Source organism: Salminus brasiliensis, chromosome 1 (genome assembly GCF_030463535.1).
Source record: "Salminus brasiliensis chromosome 1, fSalBra1.hap2, whole genome shotgun sequence".
NCBI classification, from domain to species: Eukaryota; Metazoa; Chordata; class Actinopteri; order Characiformes; family Bryconidae; genus Salminus; species Salminus brasiliensis.
In genome coordinates this window covers 62,789,769-62,809,843 of record NC_132878.1, presented here as the reverse complement: position 1 = coordinate 62,809,843, position 20,075 = coordinate 62,789,769, and the positions used below count along the sequence as shown (strand labels likewise).

Here is a 20,075-nt window from a genome sequence, read left to right as displayed (position 1 = left end):
AGTATATAGAGTGGGTAATCCAGTAATGCTTAACACCTCAATGCTGTCTGTTTTTCTATATATATGACATTTCTCAGCAGTAAAAATATTTTGTTTTGAGTGACTCCATATATTTTTTTTGTCAACATTGTATCTTTTATGTGTTTCAGAAAAGATTTTATTTGGACATTTCAGAACTAACAACCTTTTCCTACGTATTGCAGTATTAGAAATAAAAAAAAAATAAAATAGAATGTTGTACTGAATTATAAACAATAAATGTAAATGCAATGTTAATATGCAGTAAAACATATTTTTTTAACCAAGAGGATGAGAGAGTATGCAATGATAAATTGTTATTTTTATAAATCTAATTAATGCCAATCATAAAGTGGCATTAATTACACTGAAAGTTTTTTAAAAACTTTCAGTGTTTGTATTAAAAAACCTCAATCGTCAAATGTTGTTTTGTTGACCTGTGTTTTAGGAGACTGGAAATAAAATATATAATGATAATGATGTAATAGATTTCAAAACTCAGGGCCTTGAATTTCCAGCTCACGTGAAAGACCTGAGGGTGTCTGTTGAACAGCGTAATTTTAGATATGTCAGTAATAGAGCGTCAGAGATCAGACTGTGTTCTAAAGCCCAGTGAGGGTGAAGTATTTGTGACTGATGTATCTCTGGCCTTGTGCTTTTAGGAGGCCATGGTGCAGTATGAACAATATGAACAGGAGGTGAAAAATCTGCAAAAGCTGATCGAAGAGGCCCACCGTGTTATACAGGACCGCCCCGTTGCTACAAGCAACATACAGGAACTTCAGACACAGATTCAGCATCATGAGGTCAGAGCGTCTCACAATTTATATACACGCGTGTACACACAAATATATATAAACACACACACACACACACATACATAAATTAGGGCAGTTTTGCAGTCCATTGTACCCAGGTTTTTTTTTTACTTTTACATTTACGTTTGTTCATTTGATAAACAATTGAACGCAAAGATAAACATGAGGTAATTGCAATCAAAACATACAGGTTCTTATTCATCAGGTTCTGTTAAAGAATATTACAATTGTTGCTGACAAATATTTATTTCCTTCCTATCTTTATGCTAGTATTAGTAATTGTCTTCTCTTTAGAACAATGAGTATATATTTAAAAAGTGTATTATTATTATTGTGCTCCATTTATTTGCATTTACCCTCATTGATGATAACAAATGTAATTAAAACAAAACTTTATTTTATAAGTTGTATATACATATAGATTTGATCTATACACTTTATCACTTTGGTATTCCATGGCAAGTGGGTGTTCTCATGTAATATTAAATAAAGGCAATATAGGCTTGACTAGGCAAGTTATTTTCACAGCCTCTGTCCTGACTTTTACTAGCCCTGAGCAATCAGGTAGTTGTAAATCTTAAATTGTGACCTCCAAGAATTTATAGCATGAGTCTGAGAGTTTCCTTTTCTTCAGGGGAGTCTGCAGTACTGTATGTTCTTAAGCAACGTTTCAATAGTAGCATTTTGTATAGTTTTATCTGCATAGCTTGTTCATGGATTCCTGATATATCTTTCTCCCACATTTTTACCATTCAGCTCAGATTTTTATAGATTTGTTAAATAAACATGTAGTCATCAGTCAATAATGTATTTTTATTAGAATTATTCTCTGTTCCTACATGTAATGGGCAAGCTCTTCTTTTTCCTTTGAAGAATTTCATTCAGTCTTACTTATGTCTGTCAGATCACAACAGATTCAGTTAAACATAAATACAGTAAAGTATTAAAAAGAATTTCACATTTTGCAGACAGTAGTTGATCTCATGTGAGCTAGTTTGAAGAATGAAGCTCGGTTCCAGATTTCTTCTGGATTTCTCTAGCCAGTGTGAGGATGTGTTCAATTCTATCACCAGCTCTCCTGATTTAACATCATTAAACCCTGATTTACCAAATCAGGTGTTGAATGATGACTATAAATAATACTAGACTCTCATGAGGAGCACTTTGGAAATGTTTTAATAAACACAGTGACATAAAACCACTACTTCTTATATAGTTATTTGTACATATTCTCATTTTAATGTTTTAGTGAGAAAAGCACTTACTGCCCAGATAAGGAGCTTTTTTTTTGTTTAAATCATTTGCACAGTACTTTACATAAACACACAAAATTAAAAATAGCAAACAGGCCTTTATCTGATGCATTTAGTTTTGCATTGGTGCTGCTTGTGGTTTCAGTTGTGGTGGCTTGCTGCCTCTGAACTGCTTTTAGAATCAGTCTTCCTCTGCAGAGCAGAATGCTGCAGTTTTCCCCTCTCCCACATGAGCTTATTAACAGAGCATAGCCTGTGTTTGTGAAAAGGACAGAGAGAGAGGGAGAAGGCAAGGGAGGGGCGACTCCAGAGAAATCTGTAATATGAGCTCCCACCCTCCTTCTTGGTCCTGCTCTGTGTGTCTAGTCCCTATTTGTATGCAGTGACTCTGATTGTGGATTGGTGGAGAGCGAGGAAGTGGAAGGAAGGAAATTTGGGGGTAGAAGGGGCTTGTCCCGCTCTCTGAGATCATTTCCTGTTGCCAGTGTGTGTCTTTGTGTGGCCAGTTGGAGAGGAAGTACTGCCTCTGCTCAGTCTGTCTTCCTCTCTTTCTTTGCCCCTCCCCCCTCACTCTCTACCACTGGTCCTGCTTATTGTCTGTCTGGCATGCTTCAGCCGGGCTTTGTGACTGTCCCGCCCCCAGAGCGCTCTGATTGGCTGTGAGTCTGACTGAGCCGCTGCTGTTTTTTTTCCCCCATCCTACTGCAAATCGGCAGAGACACAGAGAAAGGCAGAGTGAGGGAGAGAGAGAGAAATGCACAAATGCTGAACTTACTGGTGCCTCTCTCTGCCTTAGTCCATGATCCTCCCCCCTCCCACTTGTCCATGCCGGACTTATTCTGGACCAAGTATGTTTGTTTATTTGTCCTGCGGACTAAACCGAGTGCCCCACTGCTTTAGGGTTTAGGGCTGAACGGTGTGTGTAATGTGGTGTCGTGACAGGAGCTGGCCCAGAAGATAAAAGGCTACCAGGAGCAGATAGCCGCCCTTAACTCCAAGTGCAAGATGCTGACCGTGAAAGCCAAACATGCTACCATGCTGCTGACAGTCAGCGAGGTGGACGGACTCTCGGACGGCCTGGAGGAGTTGGAGGATGAGGAGATGGAGATGTCCAAACACCCGGCAACACACCCCTCTGTTGTCATGGTAGGTAGTTTGCACACACAGACACGCACATGTGTACATATATGCCCAGGCAGGGGCTATGGTATGAATTAGTATCAGTCAGATTCTTTTATATAGAGCATTAGCTATTAGGGTGTTTATTCCATCTTTCTCTCCTCTCTCTGAACTCAGCATCTACTCTTCTAATCCCTTCTGTTTGTTTTCTTCTCTCTCTTTCTGTCCCTGTGGAGAAGTATTGCATTGCTGGCCCCTTTCCCCTTTTCTGCGCAGTGCTACATATGCCCCACTTCTCTCTGCTGTGTCATACACTAGGGCTGTTGTTTCTCAGTGGGTCAGGAAACAGGATGAGGGTGTTATTCAGCTTCGACTCTCCTAACTGTTCTGCTCTGGGTCGGCTGGGCGATTGCTCCGCGTTGCATCACGAAGAAATGCTCGCAAACAGAGCGAGCCAGCAGGGCCGAGTTCCACATTAAGTGCGAGAGAGGAGGCTGACCGCAGTTTGGCTGAGATTCCATCTGTGCTTCTTGCTCAAGCATTCAGTCATTCCTTTTGGCCCAGTGTGACAGGGTGTATGTGTGTGTGTGTGTGTGAGAGAGAGAGTGAGAGGGAGGGTGCTTTGCAGTAGAGTTAATCTGGGAGATATTGTTTAAAAGATCTAATTTTAGCAGAGTAGCACAGGGCTGAACGTGTGGAGATAAATTCAGCTTTTGTCAGCCAGCACAGGCCAGCTTCTTAAGTGATTTGCTATTTGTTTGTTTGTGTTTAGGGAGTGTTAATCCTTTAAAGAGGAATTCAACCAGTTTCTTCAAAGGTTCTGGTTAAATGAAGTGATCAGGATGTAAACAGACTCATTTGGAGTGGTTTGATATAAAATGCTGTCATAATCAGAATTGTATACAGTGATAGTAAATATAACCAGATGTCCAAAGCATGTAATGCTTCTTTTAAAGCGATATTACAAACAGTCATTATAAGAAACAGTTAAGGATACACTGCCTGATGCCTAAGACTTTGTTTTAACATAAGGTTTTGGCTTAAATCATTTTAAGGCCCATTTATTTCAGTGGGTTTTAAGCTCAAAGTTGTAAGGCAAAGTAGTTTCCAAATAAAACATAGTTTTTCATATTCAGCACATTTTCAGCATGTTTTTAATCAACGTTCATAGTGGTTGCCAAATAATTCACAGCATTCAGCATCTTAAAATAATATATTTGTGTCAATACTTGAATAATAAGCTTGGTGGTTAGAGGGTTAAGACTCTTGTCGGTCTGTCAGATCCATTTCTTTAGAGTGATGCAGCGTCCATAAAGAGCTTAGTCATGTCCTCTCTGCTCTAAACAAATGTGTCTGGCCCTGCTGTACAGCACTGCAGTGCACTCCTCTACCCTCCGCCTTTCAACACGTCTTATTCAGCCTCTCTGAATATCGTTTCCTGTGAGATGGATTTGTACTAAAAGGATTCCTATTATATCCTTACTAATACCCAAATCCTTCCCTCGCCTTCTTTCTTCTCGCTTTTATTCTTTTCTTTTTTTCCTGTCTCTCCTCCCTTGGGATTCTCTCACCACTGTTACTTTTTAAGTTCTCGCTGCACCTCCTTTCTGACCCCTTTTTTGTATTCTGTGTGGGATGGCTAGATGACTGCCGGCCGCTGTCATACTCTCCTCTCCCCGGTAACGGAAGAGTCTGGTGAAGAGGGCACCAACAGTGAGGTATCCTCTCCTCCGGCCTGCCGGTCCCCTTCCCCTGGGCCTAATGCTGACGCATCCCTTAACCAGGTACCTCCTGCTCTGCTGCTTGCCTCACTAACGCACCCTGAACTCTCCACGGAGGTCCTTTTAAAGTGATAATTTATTGAACAATCACATTTACACAATTCCACAATACCCCATTTGTGGTAGATCGAACATATTTTGGACGTGCATGTGGGGTGGGGGGCACTATTTGCCAATGTGGGAGGAAGATATCATGTCTTGACAACCATAGACATCACAGCCTCAGGCATTAAAGTTTGTCACATTTACAAATCCATTCTTTATAGTTTTACAATTAATTCAATGATTCTGCTATTTCACAAGCCTTCGACCAAGTAATAGTAGAATATACCCCTCCAGCATTGTGCAAACCCCGGTTCAGGCTTCAGGGTTGGTACCACACCTGTGTTAGCTATATAGCATTTCCATTACTTGTTAACTATATTGGCCTCGTAGTTCTAGTACAAAACTAAAAAATGCAACTTCATAGAACATAACATGGGAAAATATATATTGCCTTAGCACATACACTCTTCTCTGCCCTTGCTGTGTGCTATCTTCCCCTTAACAACTGATAATTATAGTACAACCAGGCTTCAGCTAATTACCTTTTAGCAGCTTTTAGGTACCCAGCTATGGCTTTCACCTCAAATAAATTGCCTCTAGCTGCTTCTGACTGATCTCCCTAACTGACCCATTTCACTTCACCAGCTGTTTGTTCGTTACAGTCTTTGCAATTATTTCCATGTGTCAAGCTCATAAGGAAACAAACGTGTGTCGCTGATTTCTACATGGCCGAGTGAAGTCAGGCAAAAGACGCAGAGGGATAGTGAAATATAAACGGATAAAGATAGACTGCAAAGGGAGGCACAGAGTGAGGTAGAAAGCGCTAATGATGTCAGGATGTCTGGAGCATACACACTCAAGCACACACACACAGTCTCGCAGGGTTTGTGAAATAATGAATAACTGCTCAAGTGGAAAGGCTTTACTGAGGCCAATGTCATCCACATGGCAGCCTCACTGCTGACTGTGTCTGTGTTTGTGTGTGTGTGTGTGTGTGTGTGTGTATTAAACGTGTTGGTATGTTTTTCTCTGTGATTCAGTCTTGCTTGATTTTTAATGTTTTGTTGTAGATGAAACACTGTTATAGTTTTATATATTTTATATATTTAATCAAGATTAGTGTACAATGTTTAGATTTTACCTCTCAGACTTAACTTACTATACTTAATTAGGTTGTGGGGATTATAGCTTGTTCACAGTTGTCGTTAGGGAAGGCCAGTTGATGAAAATTCCAAAGCTTTATAAATACTAGTAGCTCTTTCTTCAGTTCGAAATGTCATTGAAGAGAGAGGAGTTAACAGGAATGGTGAAGGTAAAGCTAGGGTTAGGAAGACCAAGAACACTTTAGAGGGAACTGCTTGTACGATTGCTTGAAAGACCAATCAGAACCCTAAAGGAACAATAGGAAGATTTAGCCTAATTCCTGAGTGGTAATGCACTGTTCTACTGTGGCGCAAAACCTGCACAAATATGACCACCTTGAGGAGTCATCAGGAAAAAACTTTCCTACATCCAAGCATCGGTGTGGATTGATCATGCTTTGGGCTTGCATTGCAGCCAGTGGCAACAGCCAGTGTTGAACACCGATTCTGGAAGTAAACATCACATAATTTGTTAAAACAAAAAGCTACAGATGAAATGAGAGTGGCTTCTACAGCTAAATAACGATCCTGAACTCACCTAAGAATCTCAAAAGTCGCAAGTTGAAGGTTTTGCCATGGACAGTACAGTGATGAGAATCCTTTTGTATGGACGAATGTAGGAATGAAATTTCAGTAATAAATACTGTTACTGTATTTTCATGTACTGAGTGGTGTACAGTGTCAGGCCTTCAGCAACATAAGTCAGGTGATATGCTTAAACACCTGGCTAGCGTGTAGACAACCACATCAACAATCCTTAAAGACAAGCAGCTCTTGAAATCCACCATGTTTCGCAACTCATTACATGCAGACAAACAAACTGGCCATGCATATCATTGCTAACTGTTATATAAATTCTCTATTCCTTAGGCTTCAGGAAGAGTCCCATTAAGTAGGGCTCCTTTACAGGAGCTTTATGATCCCTCCATTGAGTCCAGTGCCTCAGCTAACCTGGACGACTTGCAGCGCTCATGGGAAACGCTTAAAAATGTGGTAAATATTTAGTGTTTGTTTTTTTTTTCCCCATGGTGCTCTAAGCAGCTTACATTCGTACTTTTTTTGACTGCTCTCTCTCTCTCTCTCTCTCTCTGTGTCTGTGTACAGATCAGTGAAAAGCAGAAGAGTTTGTACGAGGCACTGGAGAGACAGCAGCACTACCAAGAGGCCCTCCAGTCCGTCTCTACCAAGATGGAGTCCATCGAGACCTCGCTCAACGAGGGCTTAGAACCTGGCAAGAGCCCCGAGAGCCAGATGGCGGCTCACCAGGTAAGAGAGACGGATAGAGCGGATGGGATAAGACACACATTAAGATGCACAGACTTAATCATGTAACAGTATAACCTGTCCTTAGACACCACATGGGCTTCATCCTGTTATCCCCAGTAGATTTTGTCCTGCAGATTTTTCTAAAAGAAAACGATTTTGCTGCAGTTAACGCCCAACCAAACGTGTACTACGACATTGTCTCCGGCCGTCAGACAAAGATTAGAAGCAGTACGGAAGAAAATACACAATATCCTTCAAAGAATGTAACCAAAACTATGAATAAAATCAACTGACATTTAACTGTATTATTTTGAAATGTAGTCAGCTGGTTAATAATGTTGTGATGAGCTTAATTGTCATGCAATCAAGGCATAATAGTTCAAACCACAGTAGTATTTTAAACAATAGTATTTTCCCTTCTTGCATCAGCTGTTTTTTTGCATTTCCATTTAAAACAAAATAAATGGTTAATAAGGTTTTTCTGACCCATCCTAAATGCATGCCATTGAAATTAGTTATTACTGCTGCCTCAATAACAGTTTAAAACAAACATAATAATCATATTGTTAACAGTTTGAACTGTAAAATACATAAATATTATTTTATATTTACTTTTTTTAGGTTCATTTAATTTCTGTATTTTTTTTTATTGCTGACTCAAGCTTAAGTTATATATTCTTCTTTTATATGCTATCCTATCATTTCATGTAAGTGGACAGTCATCAAAGCATTTCACTGCTAGCTGTATTGTATCTTAACTACTAGTTAGTTTTGGTTATGTTGTCACATACATGGGTCACTTCTGTTTGACCTGACCACTTGTGACAACTGCCTAATGCTGTGTGATCGGAATCATATTTGTGTAAAACCCTGTAATATTGATTTACATTGACAATCAGCATGGCTCTATTATGTCTACTTGTCAACAATTTAGATGTTTAGTTATCCATGAAGGGGTGCTCAAAGCGTGATTTGTTTTTACTGCAGTGAGGTAAAATGAACCAGCTCAGATAACAATATTGACACTGTAGACTAAATGGCAGCTCGTGTGCTTTGGAAAGTAAGCTGTTTCGAATTTCAATAAAAACAATGCTTTATCTTTCAGTTCTGTTGTCTCTCTCGACTTGCTCTCTCTCTCTAATGTGTTTTGCGTCTGATGTTTTAGGCACTGATGGATGAGATCCTGATGCTGCAGGATGAGATCAGTGCCCTGCAGGCCTGTTTCTCTGAAGAGCTGCAGCGAGACGAGGAGAGTCCAGAACAGGACGTGGGGGACCAGCTGGCCCTGCACTCCACACTCACAGTGCTTGGGGAGCGCATGGCCACCATCCGGATGAAAGCTTCTGGCAAACGGCAGCTTTTGGAGGTGAGTCACTACCTGTTTAGGCGGAGTAGCCTGTGCAAAAAAATTTGTTGATTTAGGTTTAGGATTAAGAATTTGAGAATTCAGCTGTTAGATTTGAGTTTATATTTGTAAATGTGCTGCCATTTGATGATTGTCAGCAAAATTGATAAATGCAGTATTAAGGGAAATATGTTTTTAGAGGAAATAATTCTGCAAAAAATCTGTATGACATGATTTGTTTTTACCCCAGATTCAGGTACTCAGCCAAGACATGTTGTGTCTGAAGTTTGCTTCCTTAGTTTAGAACAACATATGCTTGGCTAATGTTGCTAACAAATACTGCACATAGGCTGTCACCAGTCTCATCTTAATTTGCCTCCAAAATATTGCTTAAAAATACATAGAAAACCTACATAAAGTATATGATTTTAAGTTGTGTTTATGGACATACTTCCATTCTGTTTTCTAAACCACTTTGATTTGCCTGTGCCAATAAAATTAAGATATGGATGTGTTTTGAGTGAGTTAAGAGACATTTCTCATCTCATTTATGGAAATGGGTTTTGTGACAGTTTAGTGTTTATTAGCAACGTTAGCCTGGTATCTCTTGTTCTAATCCATAGAAGCAAGCTTTAGATATCAAACAATTCTTGTTTGATTGAATGCTTCTGGAATAAGTAATAAATCATGTTTATTTGATTTTTGCTGAACTGTTCTGAAAATCTTAATCTGTAATAGAAACTTTGTGTTTGTTCAATCCCTTTACTTATGGATATGTTCATCAGGATGAACAAAATCCATCCTAGATCAAAGATGCTTAATTTGGGTCTTTGTATACATTTTATCACCCGGAACAGTCTCCTTTCCTGTTGGCAGCCATTACAAACCACTAATTACAAATAACTGACCAGTCTCTTTCACCCTATATATATATGTGTGTGTGTATGTATACACTTATGTATGACATTATTTAAAGTTTAATTATTTTTATCAATCAAGAAAATAATTGCTTTTTGGTTCTAAGAAAGACTTATAAGTAAGGCATTGAACGCATAGTAACTAGTAATGTCCCTGTCCCCTCTACAGGAGCGACTGAGTGAACAGTTGGAAGAGCAGAGACAAGAGCAGGCCCTGCAGCGTTACCATAGCGAGGCAGAAGAGCTTGACCACTGGCTGCTGAGCACTCGGGCCACGCTTACCTCCGCCCTCCTGCCTAACACAGAGGATATGGACATGGAGGAGCAGCTGATCGACTGTCAGGTGAAGCCTATGGAACATGAACCTGTTCGTATATAGACACTGTCACGCAAAAAAAGCTTACTTTTTAGCCTAATTACTTTTTACTTTTTGACATTATTTGAATTAGTCAGTGGCATTGTGTCAGAATTATACTTGTATTAAATAATGATTTATATTCAGTGATGCACAGTTTGCATTATGCTTTTCACAGTTGGTACAGTTAATCCAAAGCTACTGAACAAATATTCATTTTTGTTCAAGTGTGCTGCCATAGTCTTAGATGACAGTGAGTGTTAGGGTAGGGAAATGTTTGCTTTTGTTAAATGTAAAAGGGCAAATGTGCATCTATGAGGCATCTGCATTGGGCCATCAAAATAAGACGTTCCCTTGAATGAAAGTTCAAAGGAGATCAATCAACCTGAGACTGTTTGATATGCATTTACATATGCAGTTTACTATACACACAGTGACCTGCTGCCTGGACATTCCTCACCTGAAATGGCCTCTCTGTAGCTGTTGTTAAAAAGATCTGTTGCACAAGGTCACCTTTGCACAAGGTTGACCTTTAGCTCCTGCACTTCAAAACAGATGTTGCAAAATTTAGGCATTTCTGAAATTCCTTCAAATGTTCTTGCATGCAGTGGCTATGCTGTAGCCCACACAGTCCATATCTATGTGGCAGGTACTTTTACTCAAGCTTGACTTAAGCTTGAGTACTTAAGCTTGGTAGCTTAGTTTTTTAGTTTTGTGTGTAGTCTGTTGAACTGGACTTGGTGAATCTGATTAGCTGGACCTGTGTACTTCAGATTTAGACACCCTGCAGTTATTCTCCTGGGAGACCCTCCTCACATATACATTCACAGGACTGCCAGGACTGCCAAAAAGCGCAGCCTTTTGTGTTTAGATTAGAGAGCAGCAGGGTAGACACTGACCCTTGACCCAAGAGTGAGGTGTCAGCCTGTGAGGAAGCCAGAGTGGTTGAGGCCCTTTAATGCATAGAAGTGCATTGCAGGAATCAGAGTGTTTACTGTCTAGTCTGTGGTATAACAGTAGTGCTTTTTAGTGCTGGATGATATATTCAAATCAAATCAAATTTATTTGTATAGCAATTTTTACAACTAGTGTTGTCACAAAGCAGCTTTACACAATCAGTATTTAGTAAAAAGACAAAAAATCAACAACATAAAAGACTTAAAATATATTGTCTGTATTGTCTTGCTGCATTGATGGATAACATTATTACAATATATTATAATAGCTCACTCCTAGTTCTATTGTAATTACTATTATTATTACAGTAGCAACTATTAAACTCATATTTAAGCTTTAGGCTTTAGCTAATGAGGAATACAAGCACTTGCACTTAAGGAAATAGTTTTGTACTAATATATACTGTGGTATGATAATGGCCAAATTGGCCAAACCATATTTGACTCATGTTAGAGACTTTTCATGTGTAAGAGACACCAAGGGACATCTGAAATCTTAGCCAGTGTTTTGCTGGCTACATTGTCTTACACGTTATTCCCTCTGACAGCACCACCAGCTCCCACCATCTTAATCAGATTACCACTACCCACCTCACATATGTCTCCTGCCCAGCTTAATGTCATCCAATTGTGCTAGTTTTACTTGCACGCATCTTGCCTTAAACTCTTTTTGGTAGATGCCTTTTCAGGAAACAGCCTTACTCAGTAAAACTCATTCCCTTTGAAGTTCCAAAATTTTCTTTGATAGTTTCAAAATATAGTGTACATATACATAAAGTGTCCATACAGTCCAGACAATCAGGCTGCAAATCAAATTTATTGTTTTTGTGTTATTTGGATAATTGATCCTTAAACCCATAAAACTGTCATAAGTGAACCTCAGCAGAACATCTAAAATACACGAAACAATCCATGTAGTATGCAGACCCTTTAATGCCATTTCATGTCAGTTTTAATGCAAAGTGTGAACCTAGAATCACAACATGAGTGTTATACACTTTGGCACATTGACTCAGCACAAACCCAGGACATACAGCATAGTGGCAGAATCTGTTAAATGTGATGCTTCTTCTCTTTTCTCCATGTGCAGAACATGTTGCTGGAGATCGAGCAGAAGGTGCTCTGTCTGTCTGAGCTGTCTGTGCACAGTGAAAGCCTGCTGCTGGAGGGGAAAGTCGGCATGCGAGGAGATGCAGAGCAGCTCACCCACAAACTGCATGGTCTCAAAGCCAGCCTGCTGGAGCTGCAGCGCATCCTGCAGGACAAACACACACACATACAGGTCAGCATACAGGATGTCCATTTTTAACTACTTTTATAGACCACACCAGTTCATTCATTTCCATTTCCATAAGAAAATGACCATACTCTTGGATGCATGTTTATATTTATATTCCCCTCTAGCAGCATATCTTGGATTGTATCCCCAACATAAGAGACAAAAAACATTGACAAAAATAACACATTTCCTCACATTCTCTGTTTTTGCTAAATTCATTTGTGGATTATTGTTAGATTTAAGTGCCAGCTCACTACAACCCAAGAGTTAACATGTTGGGGGTCTTTGTACACTAAGCTTTGTTTCCTCATGTCTCAGGGTTCATTGCTGGAGCAGGAGGACAGTGAGCCGGACTCATCACTTTCCCAGAGCCCCAGTGTGCTGGATTGGCTCAGTCAGGCCCGTTCCACTCGCAGCCAGCAACACCAAGACACTGTACAGAGGCAAAGGGTATGAGCCAATCTACTGTTTACACAAAATGTACTTACAGTGGAGGGGAAAAAAGTCTATAATGCATATACTAAGGATACAGAGACGAGCACAGCCTTAGGCAATGTGAGGTTTGCATGCTTTGCTTTATGCTCCAGATAAATTAAATTTCAGGTTCACTTATGCTGTTATAATTTGTTTTGTACTGTGCAGGAATTAGAGGCCCAGCTGGAGGAGCAGAGAAAATTGGTGCAGTCTGTAGCCTGCCGAGGGGAGCAGCTTCTTTTACAGAAAACCACCCCCAACGGAGAAAGGTCTTATATGTATTTCATTCTCAGAATTTTAGCAAATAAAAAAAAAAATAGATGATTTGATTTAACTTTTTTCTGTATGATGTTCATGTGATGCTCAAACGTCTCGTTCATCTGTTACTCTCTGTACAGTGCTGTAGACCTGCAGGACTCAAATGAGCATGCTGAGAGTGTGAGCGCACAGAACCATATGAGTGTGAAGTGGGACAACCTGAGCACAGACCTGAACGCCAAGCTGCAGCTTTTGCTCAACACCATACAACAGGAGCAGCTTAGCTCGGTACACCAATGATCTCAAACCTTTATCTTAGATTCACACTAGTCTTATCACTTTCAAAACAAGAGCCAGCAGCAGGTCTGCAGAATCATTCAGTCATAGCATGAATGTGGCTAACAGTGGAACTTCTGCACATTGTACATTTGTAGTGCAGTTCTGGTCCTGTAGAGCTGGAATCTAGCACACTTCCATATCTAGCATGATTTCCATATTCAAACACAATTAGGAAACCCAATAATTACCTTCTATATTGAATCAGGTGTGTTTGAGTAGGGAAATCGCCAAACTGTGCTGGACTGGGGCCCTCAGAGACCAGAGCTGGACAATTGTGCGTGCAGGTGTAGTGACTTTGAACCTGAAACCAAAGCATTGTTTTTTTGTTTTTTTTTTAGCACTTTTAACACTTATGGTCTTATCTTGTAGGTTTACCAGCGATCACGAGTGTCCAGCCCAGGGGGTATTTTCAGAGGGGAACAACTAACACAAGATAGCCTCTCCCCAAGGACGCTATTTGAGACTTTTAGCCAAGAACTGGAGGAACTTTCCGAGGTGCCGATAGATAAACGTTAATCTTGGGCCAAATCTTGTCAAAATATATACTATATCTTATTTTCAGTCTTTTGAGGCTGTTCTGCACTGTGATTCATTGAACCACACTGATCTCCTGATGTTATGTATCCTACATACAGGAAGGGGGAGCTAACAATAAACAGACCCAGGCTCTGGAGACTACTCTTTATGAGGCCGTTTCCTCAGCCGCAGTCTGGCTGGACAGTGCGGAAAACACCTTGCTGTCCGGCCCCATGCTTCTGTCTGATGACTCAGAGATTCAGCTGTGCCATCTAGAGGTGAGACGTGATCCCCACAAGTAGGCATAAAGAAACTTACTAAGAGTTAACACAATTTTCTCCTTAGCCCAAATTTAGTCAGTCAGCCAAATGTGTTAAGTGCTTCTTTAGTGTCAGAAGGTCAGGTTTATTGTTCTTCCACAATGTTGGTAGCTTTGCAGATTTGCAAATAAAGCTAATCCCCAAAGTACATATGCAAGTGTACTTTATTGTGAACCTTTTGCATATAATAAACAGTATCCATTTTGAAATGAAAAAAGAAGAAAAAATATAAAGAATCCTTTAGTAGACACATATAACTTATATAAAATTTGAAAAACAGTCCCCAGTTCTTATGGAAAGTATTGTTTGTAGATGTTTATAGCATTTTAGTAGCTCTTCCTTTTTGCAACAATTGAAAATTGGGCGTAATATATTTTCTCCAGTTAATGTAGCCTACTTAGTCAGTGCTGTTTGAGTCAGCGCTTTGTGCTGAAGGGTGGGTACCAACTTTCCTCTTTAGCTAATGTGTAGAACTAAAGAAGCTTGTTTTATCGACTATGTTTGGGGTAAGGAGAAAAGTGCTGCTTATATTGTATTCATATATTGTACATATATTAACATATAAAATTAAAATTGTTTTTTGCTTTATGTAGTCACGATTAATTATTATTATTTATTTTTTTTGAAAAATGGATTATTCTATCAAATAATGCACTATTCTGGAAGCTATATTTTAGAGTAAAAAATGTCTGCTAATCATCAAATTTCCTGCAGGGTTTGAACAAAGAGGTGAAGAATGTCAGTGAGGAGGTGTGTAAATGTCGGGAGGCGATGGGAGGAGATGCTGAGAGCATGTGGGGTGAAGGAGATGGAGGAGGTCATGACCTGATTGAGGAGGTGTTGGATGGGTTGGAGGAGAGACTGAGACTGGTGGATTCGTTGCTAGACCAGAGATGTGACAGTATTAGGGACAGACTGCAGGAACACGTCACATTTCAGGTTTGTGTTCGGATGGGCTTTAGCGTGAGACTGAGAGCTTGTTTCATGCACAGATCATTACTTTTCTTTTTGCACTGTTCACTAAAAAGCACAATACAATTCTTTTTTTTATGCACTCACTTTCTCAGACTGAACTAAGGTTATTGTTTGCTGCTATGAGTGACTCAAAGCAACAGCTGCTGCAGAAGATGTCTGGAGCTGTGGACCGGCCAGCATCAAAACAGATGGAGGTTGGATTTACCACACTGAGTTACAAACGCATCCATCTAAATATTTCATCACTTTATGCTGAATTACCACAAATTATTGTACGACCAGAGCAAATATATGAAACCTACCTGCTGATCAGTCTTGAATTTGCTTACAGTCTGCCCTAAACACATTAATCAAGTTATGACAGTTATGGTGTTTTCAACAATTTTACACACCTCATTCAGTTCATCAAACAATCAGGAACATTTATGTTAGGTGTTTATGATTAGTCATGTCTTAACACATGCATAATAATTGAATACTAATTAATTGTAATGTAATTAATTCATTTAAAGCTGTCATATCCACTACAAATTGCTTGAACTTTCTGTGTCTGCTGCCCACAGACTCTGGCAGAAGCTGAGGACAGCCTAAGAGAGTTTGAGCAGAGAGTGTCTGAGATGAGGAGTAGAGGAGAAACACTGCAGCCAGACCCTGTGTCAACACAAGAGCTGCTGAAACTGCAGGTGCAGCATCCATCCGCGCTTGTGGAGCATGTCTGCTGCTCTTTCTATCCTAAGTACTTATTAATGAACAAATAATTCATTGTGTTTGTGCAGGATGTATACGAGGAGCTGGTGGAGATGGTGGGCTCGCGGCGCAGTAGTCTAAACCAGACACTGGTTCTGAAGGCACAGTATGAAAAAGCCTTGCAGGACCTGCAGGAATTAGTTGACACAGCCCATGACAAGATGGCTGCTGATCAGAAGATGACTGTAGGCTCAGTCCTTGAGGTTCAGATCCTTCTGGACAAACATAAGGTAAGACATGCTCAGTGATGCATGTATCTCAGCTTATCACATCACAGTGCAGCCTGCCTTTTTCATTATTGTCTTGTTTCTGATATCTGATGTCATTTTGCGCTGTGTGTGCAGGAGTTTTTCCAGGGCCTGGAGGCTCATGTGGTGTTGACCCAGGCTTTCTTCAGGCAGGTCAGTGGGGTGGTGGTACAAAGAGAGGCACAGATGTTGGAGCAGACTGTAGCTCAGGCTCAGACGGTGCTCAAACAGGCCCACAGGAGAGGAGTGGAGCTAGAGGGCATCCTTGAGGTGTGTTTGTATCTTTAGTTTTATGTTGCTACAAGTGCCTTTACAAGTGACTGGGCTGATATTACTTATTAGTGCAGATACATACTGTGCATAGGACTCTACTTGCAAGACTGTCAGATAGTCGATTGCTATTTGTTGAATAATGTGTTTTTGTTTGCTGTGCTTCAGTCGTGGAGCAGGTTTGTGGGGGATTATCAGGCCGTGTACAGGCAACTGGAGGCAGTGGAAAGCAGCATTCCCAGTGTGGGACTAGTGGAAGAGACAGAAGATCGACTCAGTGAAAGAATTGCACTTTACCAGGTAAGGAAAAGTTTTTTATAGTATACATTGATCATCTGAATTTACATAGGTTTATTTGATTTTTTCATACTTTAATGCTTTATACCCCTGTAGATCAAGCCTACTATTTGGCACAGTGACAATTGGTTCATGTTTGTCTACTCCAGATAGTCCTATTCTATTGGCAGTACTTCTTCACAGGCACTAGGCAGGCTGTGTGGGTGCATTTGTACATCTGTGACAGCAATGGGACATGTAGTGTATGCTTGTCCTTTCAAATAAGCAGTTGGAAAATTACTGAGAAAGGTATTTAGTTTCAAGAATAAAGTTAGAATACAATGAATTTCCAGAATGCCTTATGTTCTGAAAGTAGTGATAAATACTTAATTACTACTAAAACTACAGTTTGTTGTGTGTTATATTTAACTGTACATATGAGCTGTTATTAAATAAAAAAAGAACAAAAAATGTTAATATGACAAGCTGCTCCAAATATTTGAATGGTAACATATGTACAAAGAGTTGGAGAAAATATAACTTGCATTTAAGGATTAATTTTACTTTTTGTTGCTTGTTTCTTAGTTTTTTCTTTCTGCCTTCTGTGCTACAGCACCTGAAAAGCAGTCTTGCAGAGCGGCAGCAGCAGTTGTACGAGGTTCTGGAGGATGGAAAGAAGCTGTTGCTCAGTGTGTGTTGCTCAGAGCTGGAGGCACAGCTCACTCAGCTGGGAGAGCACTGGCTCTGCTGCACCACCAAAGTCAACAAAGAGCTGCACCGCCTCGACTCCACCCTCAAACACTGGACTAGGTCTGCAGGCCTAACACTTACCTTCCCACCACTAACTTTGCCTTCTCCCATCATTCAGTAAATTGATCTCAGTGGAAATTGATACAATTTATGTTTTATCTCCCCCTGTGTATCAGTTTCGTACGCATTTAATGTTCCATTCTACAAGTGAGTGTTTTATTGCCCTCTCTTTTGTTGTTCCTGAAGATACCAGAGTGATTCTGCTGAGCTGGGCCAGTGGCTGGCTTCAGCTTTAGACCGACTCGAGTTCTGGAGCACTCAGTCTGTTACTGTGCCTCAGGAACTGGAGACAGTCCGAGACCACCTCCATGCTTTTCTGGTAAGGAGCTTGACAAAGGTTTTAATCATTAAGCTGAACATTATATTGTTATATCAAACTTTCTAAGAAAGCTAAAAATAAAACCACTACATGGCTTTTGGGAAAATGGGAAAGTGTTATTTGTTCAATGAGCAATAAACAGTGCATCCGTCCCACATTGTTAACTTACAATAACCTCAAAATATACTGTACGTTTCCCTACACTCATCCATGGCATTTTTTATTAGGAATTTTCTAAAGAGGTGGATGCCAAGTCTTCTCTGCGCTCTTCTGTTCTGAGCCGAGGCAACCAGCTGCTGAGACTGAAGAAGGTAGACACAGCAGCACTCAGATCCCACTTGGCCCAGGTGGAAACACAGTGGGCTGACCTGCTCACACGCATACCTGTTGTCCAAGAGAAGCTTCACCAGGTGACCACTCCTATCTAACATCAACATAATACTGCTAGGCCCCTTTTCCTCAATTAAAAAATATATAAATATATTAACTGAGACATTTTTAGTATCTGAAGTTTGACTGTTTCAGTATTAAACTGGAACTATGTGATTTAAAAATAAGTGAAGCGTATAGCTACCTATCAGCACTTTAAAATAATAGCTACTAAATAATAGCTAGCTTGGAGCTTGTTTGTATGTTTACTCATTTTATACATATACATAGTACAGTTGATTATTCCTTAAAAAAACAGTAGCTTTTGTGAAAACTGTGAAGGTCAGTTAAGCTTTTGAACCCTAGATTCATAATTCTTTTAATCCCAATGCAGAAACTACTATTAATTGTAGCATATTTTTTGGAGTCGCACTGGTTTCTATTTTAGAGTCTATAAAGCTGATATCAATAACGAGAGTAATGCAGTTATGAGGGTAAAGTACTGAAGTATAGGCCTATGTACAGGGTTTAACAAGTTAAGAGACAGATAAACCGCATATACTCATACAGTGTCTTTTAATATTATTCCCCAGTAGTTGGAAATTAACAGACTGCGCTTGTTATTTTTGCACCCTACAGCTGCAGATGGAGAAGCTAGCATCTCGCCATGCTATTACAGAGCTAATGAGCTGGATTTCCCTCATGGAGAACATTATACAAGAGGACCAGAGCAAGATCATGGAGGCTGTGGGTTCGGAGGTGGTGCAGATGTACATCCAAAAATATAAGGTAATTGAGAAATGACCAAGTGAAAAATGTGAAGCAAATTAACTTCTATGTGTGAGCCACTAGAGTGTGAGCTCTTGGTTGACAATATATTGCTTTAGAGCACATTGACATTGCCGTCGTTTCCATATCATTTAATATATTTGAATTTTACAGGGATTTCGGATCGACTTGTCCTGTAAGCAACTGACAGTGGATTTTGTGAATCAGTCAGTTCTTCAAATGAGCAGTCAGGATGTAGAAGGAAAGCGCAGTGATAAGACAGACTTTGCTGAGCGTCTGGGGGCCATGAACCGGCGCTGGCAGATACTGCAGGGGCTTATTACTGAAAAGGTCAGCAATGTCTTAATTTCCTGCTAATGTATTAGCAAATTAAAGGTTGGCATATGAATGAGTGAACATTACCATTGTGGTTTTACATTCTGGATAACTAATTACTGGAGCTGGTTATATGGTGTAGTGGCACATTAAGAAAATCTGCATTAGTTAGCCTTTTGCATGTTTTACACTTTTATTTGCATCCTAATCTAGATAATCACATGTGTTTCAGATTCAGCTGTTGGAAGGTCTTCTTGAAAGCTGGCTTGAGTATGAAAACGGAGTACAGGCACTGAAAACCTGGATTGGCGTGCAGGAGGAAAAAACTAAGAGAAAACCAAGGATAGAGGATGTAGCCTCAGCCCAGAATGCACTAAAAGATTGCCAGGTATGCTCCAGATATCTCTGCGTTTTAAACTTTAAAGGACATGGAAATTTCATTTAAATGGTCATTTTATGTAGCTTAAAGACTCTAATCAAGCAGTGCTTTTTATTGTAAATATTTGTTTGTGCCCATCAGGAGCTGGAGGAGTTGATGAAAGAGAAGGAGAGGGAGCTGGAGAAAGTGGAGGAAAAAGGGCGTGTGCTTGCCCAAGACAAAAAAGGGGAGGCTTCCACTGTTGTCATGGATACCTTAAAAGGAATAAACCAGTCCTGGTCCAACTTAGACCAAATGGTAGGTTCAAGATATATATTACAATGCAATAGACGTCCACTGTTCCTGTTTGCTGAGAGATTTGCCATGCACTTCTGCCA

General features: G+C 40.0%; 1 protein-coding gene across 6 annotated transcripts in view; it reads left to right on the top strand.

The window, feature by feature from the left end:
- syne1a (spectrin repeat containing, nuclear envelope 1a) overlaps positions 1 to 20,075 on the top strand; it is a 165,590-nt gene that overhangs the window by 119,335 nt on the left and 26,180 nt on the right. For 4 of the 6 annotated variants that reach the window (XM_072685563.1, XM_072685603.1, XM_072685554.1 and 1 more), the window contains exons 89-114: positions 681 to 824; positions 3,032 to 3,235; positions 4,852 to 4,992; positions 7,047 to 7,169; positions 7,281 to 7,442; positions 8,608 to 8,808; positions 9,874 to 10,047; positions 12,106 to 12,297; positions 12,613 to 12,744; positions 12,937 to 13,037; positions 13,167 to 13,314; positions 13,735 to 13,860; positions 14,001 to 14,159; positions 14,916 to 15,140; positions 15,269 to 15,370; positions 15,740 to 15,859; positions 15,953 to 16,153; positions 16,268 to 16,441; positions 16,610 to 16,741; positions 17,331 to 17,527; positions 17,714 to 17,846; positions 18,074 to 18,256; positions 18,855 to 19,004; positions 19,158 to 19,334; positions 19,552 to 19,707; positions 19,840 to 19,995. In XM_072685563.1, the coding sequence (XP_072541664.1) occupies positions 681 to 824; positions 3,032 to 3,235; positions 4,852 to 4,992; positions 7,047 to 7,169; positions 7,281 to 7,442; positions 8,608 to 8,808; positions 9,874 to 10,047; positions 12,106 to 12,297; positions 12,613 to 12,744; positions 12,937 to 13,037; positions 13,167 to 13,314; positions 13,735 to 13,860; positions 14,001 to 14,159; positions 14,916 to 15,140; positions 15,269 to 15,370; positions 15,740 to 15,859; positions 15,953 to 16,153; positions 16,268 to 16,441; positions 16,610 to 16,741; positions 17,331 to 17,527; positions 17,714 to 17,846; positions 18,074 to 18,256; positions 18,855 to 19,004; positions 19,158 to 19,334; positions 19,552 to 19,707; positions 19,840 to 19,995 (4,113 nt within the window). The remainder of the gene's footprint in view (positions 1 to 680; positions 825 to 3,031; positions 3,236 to 4,851; positions 4,993 to 7,046; positions 7,170 to 7,280; positions 7,443 to 8,607; positions 8,809 to 9,873; positions 10,048 to 12,105; positions 12,298 to 12,612; positions 12,745 to 12,936; positions 13,038 to 13,166; positions 13,315 to 13,734; positions 13,861 to 14,000; positions 14,160 to 14,915; positions 15,141 to 15,268; positions 15,371 to 15,739; positions 15,860 to 15,952; positions 16,154 to 16,267; positions 16,442 to 16,609; positions 16,742 to 17,330; positions 17,528 to 17,713; positions 17,847 to 18,073; positions 18,257 to 18,854; positions 19,005 to 19,157; positions 19,335 to 19,551; positions 19,708 to 19,839; positions 19,996 to 20,075) is intronic. The other 2 variants (XM_072685583.1, XM_072685593.1) reach the window with 2 other exon arrangements.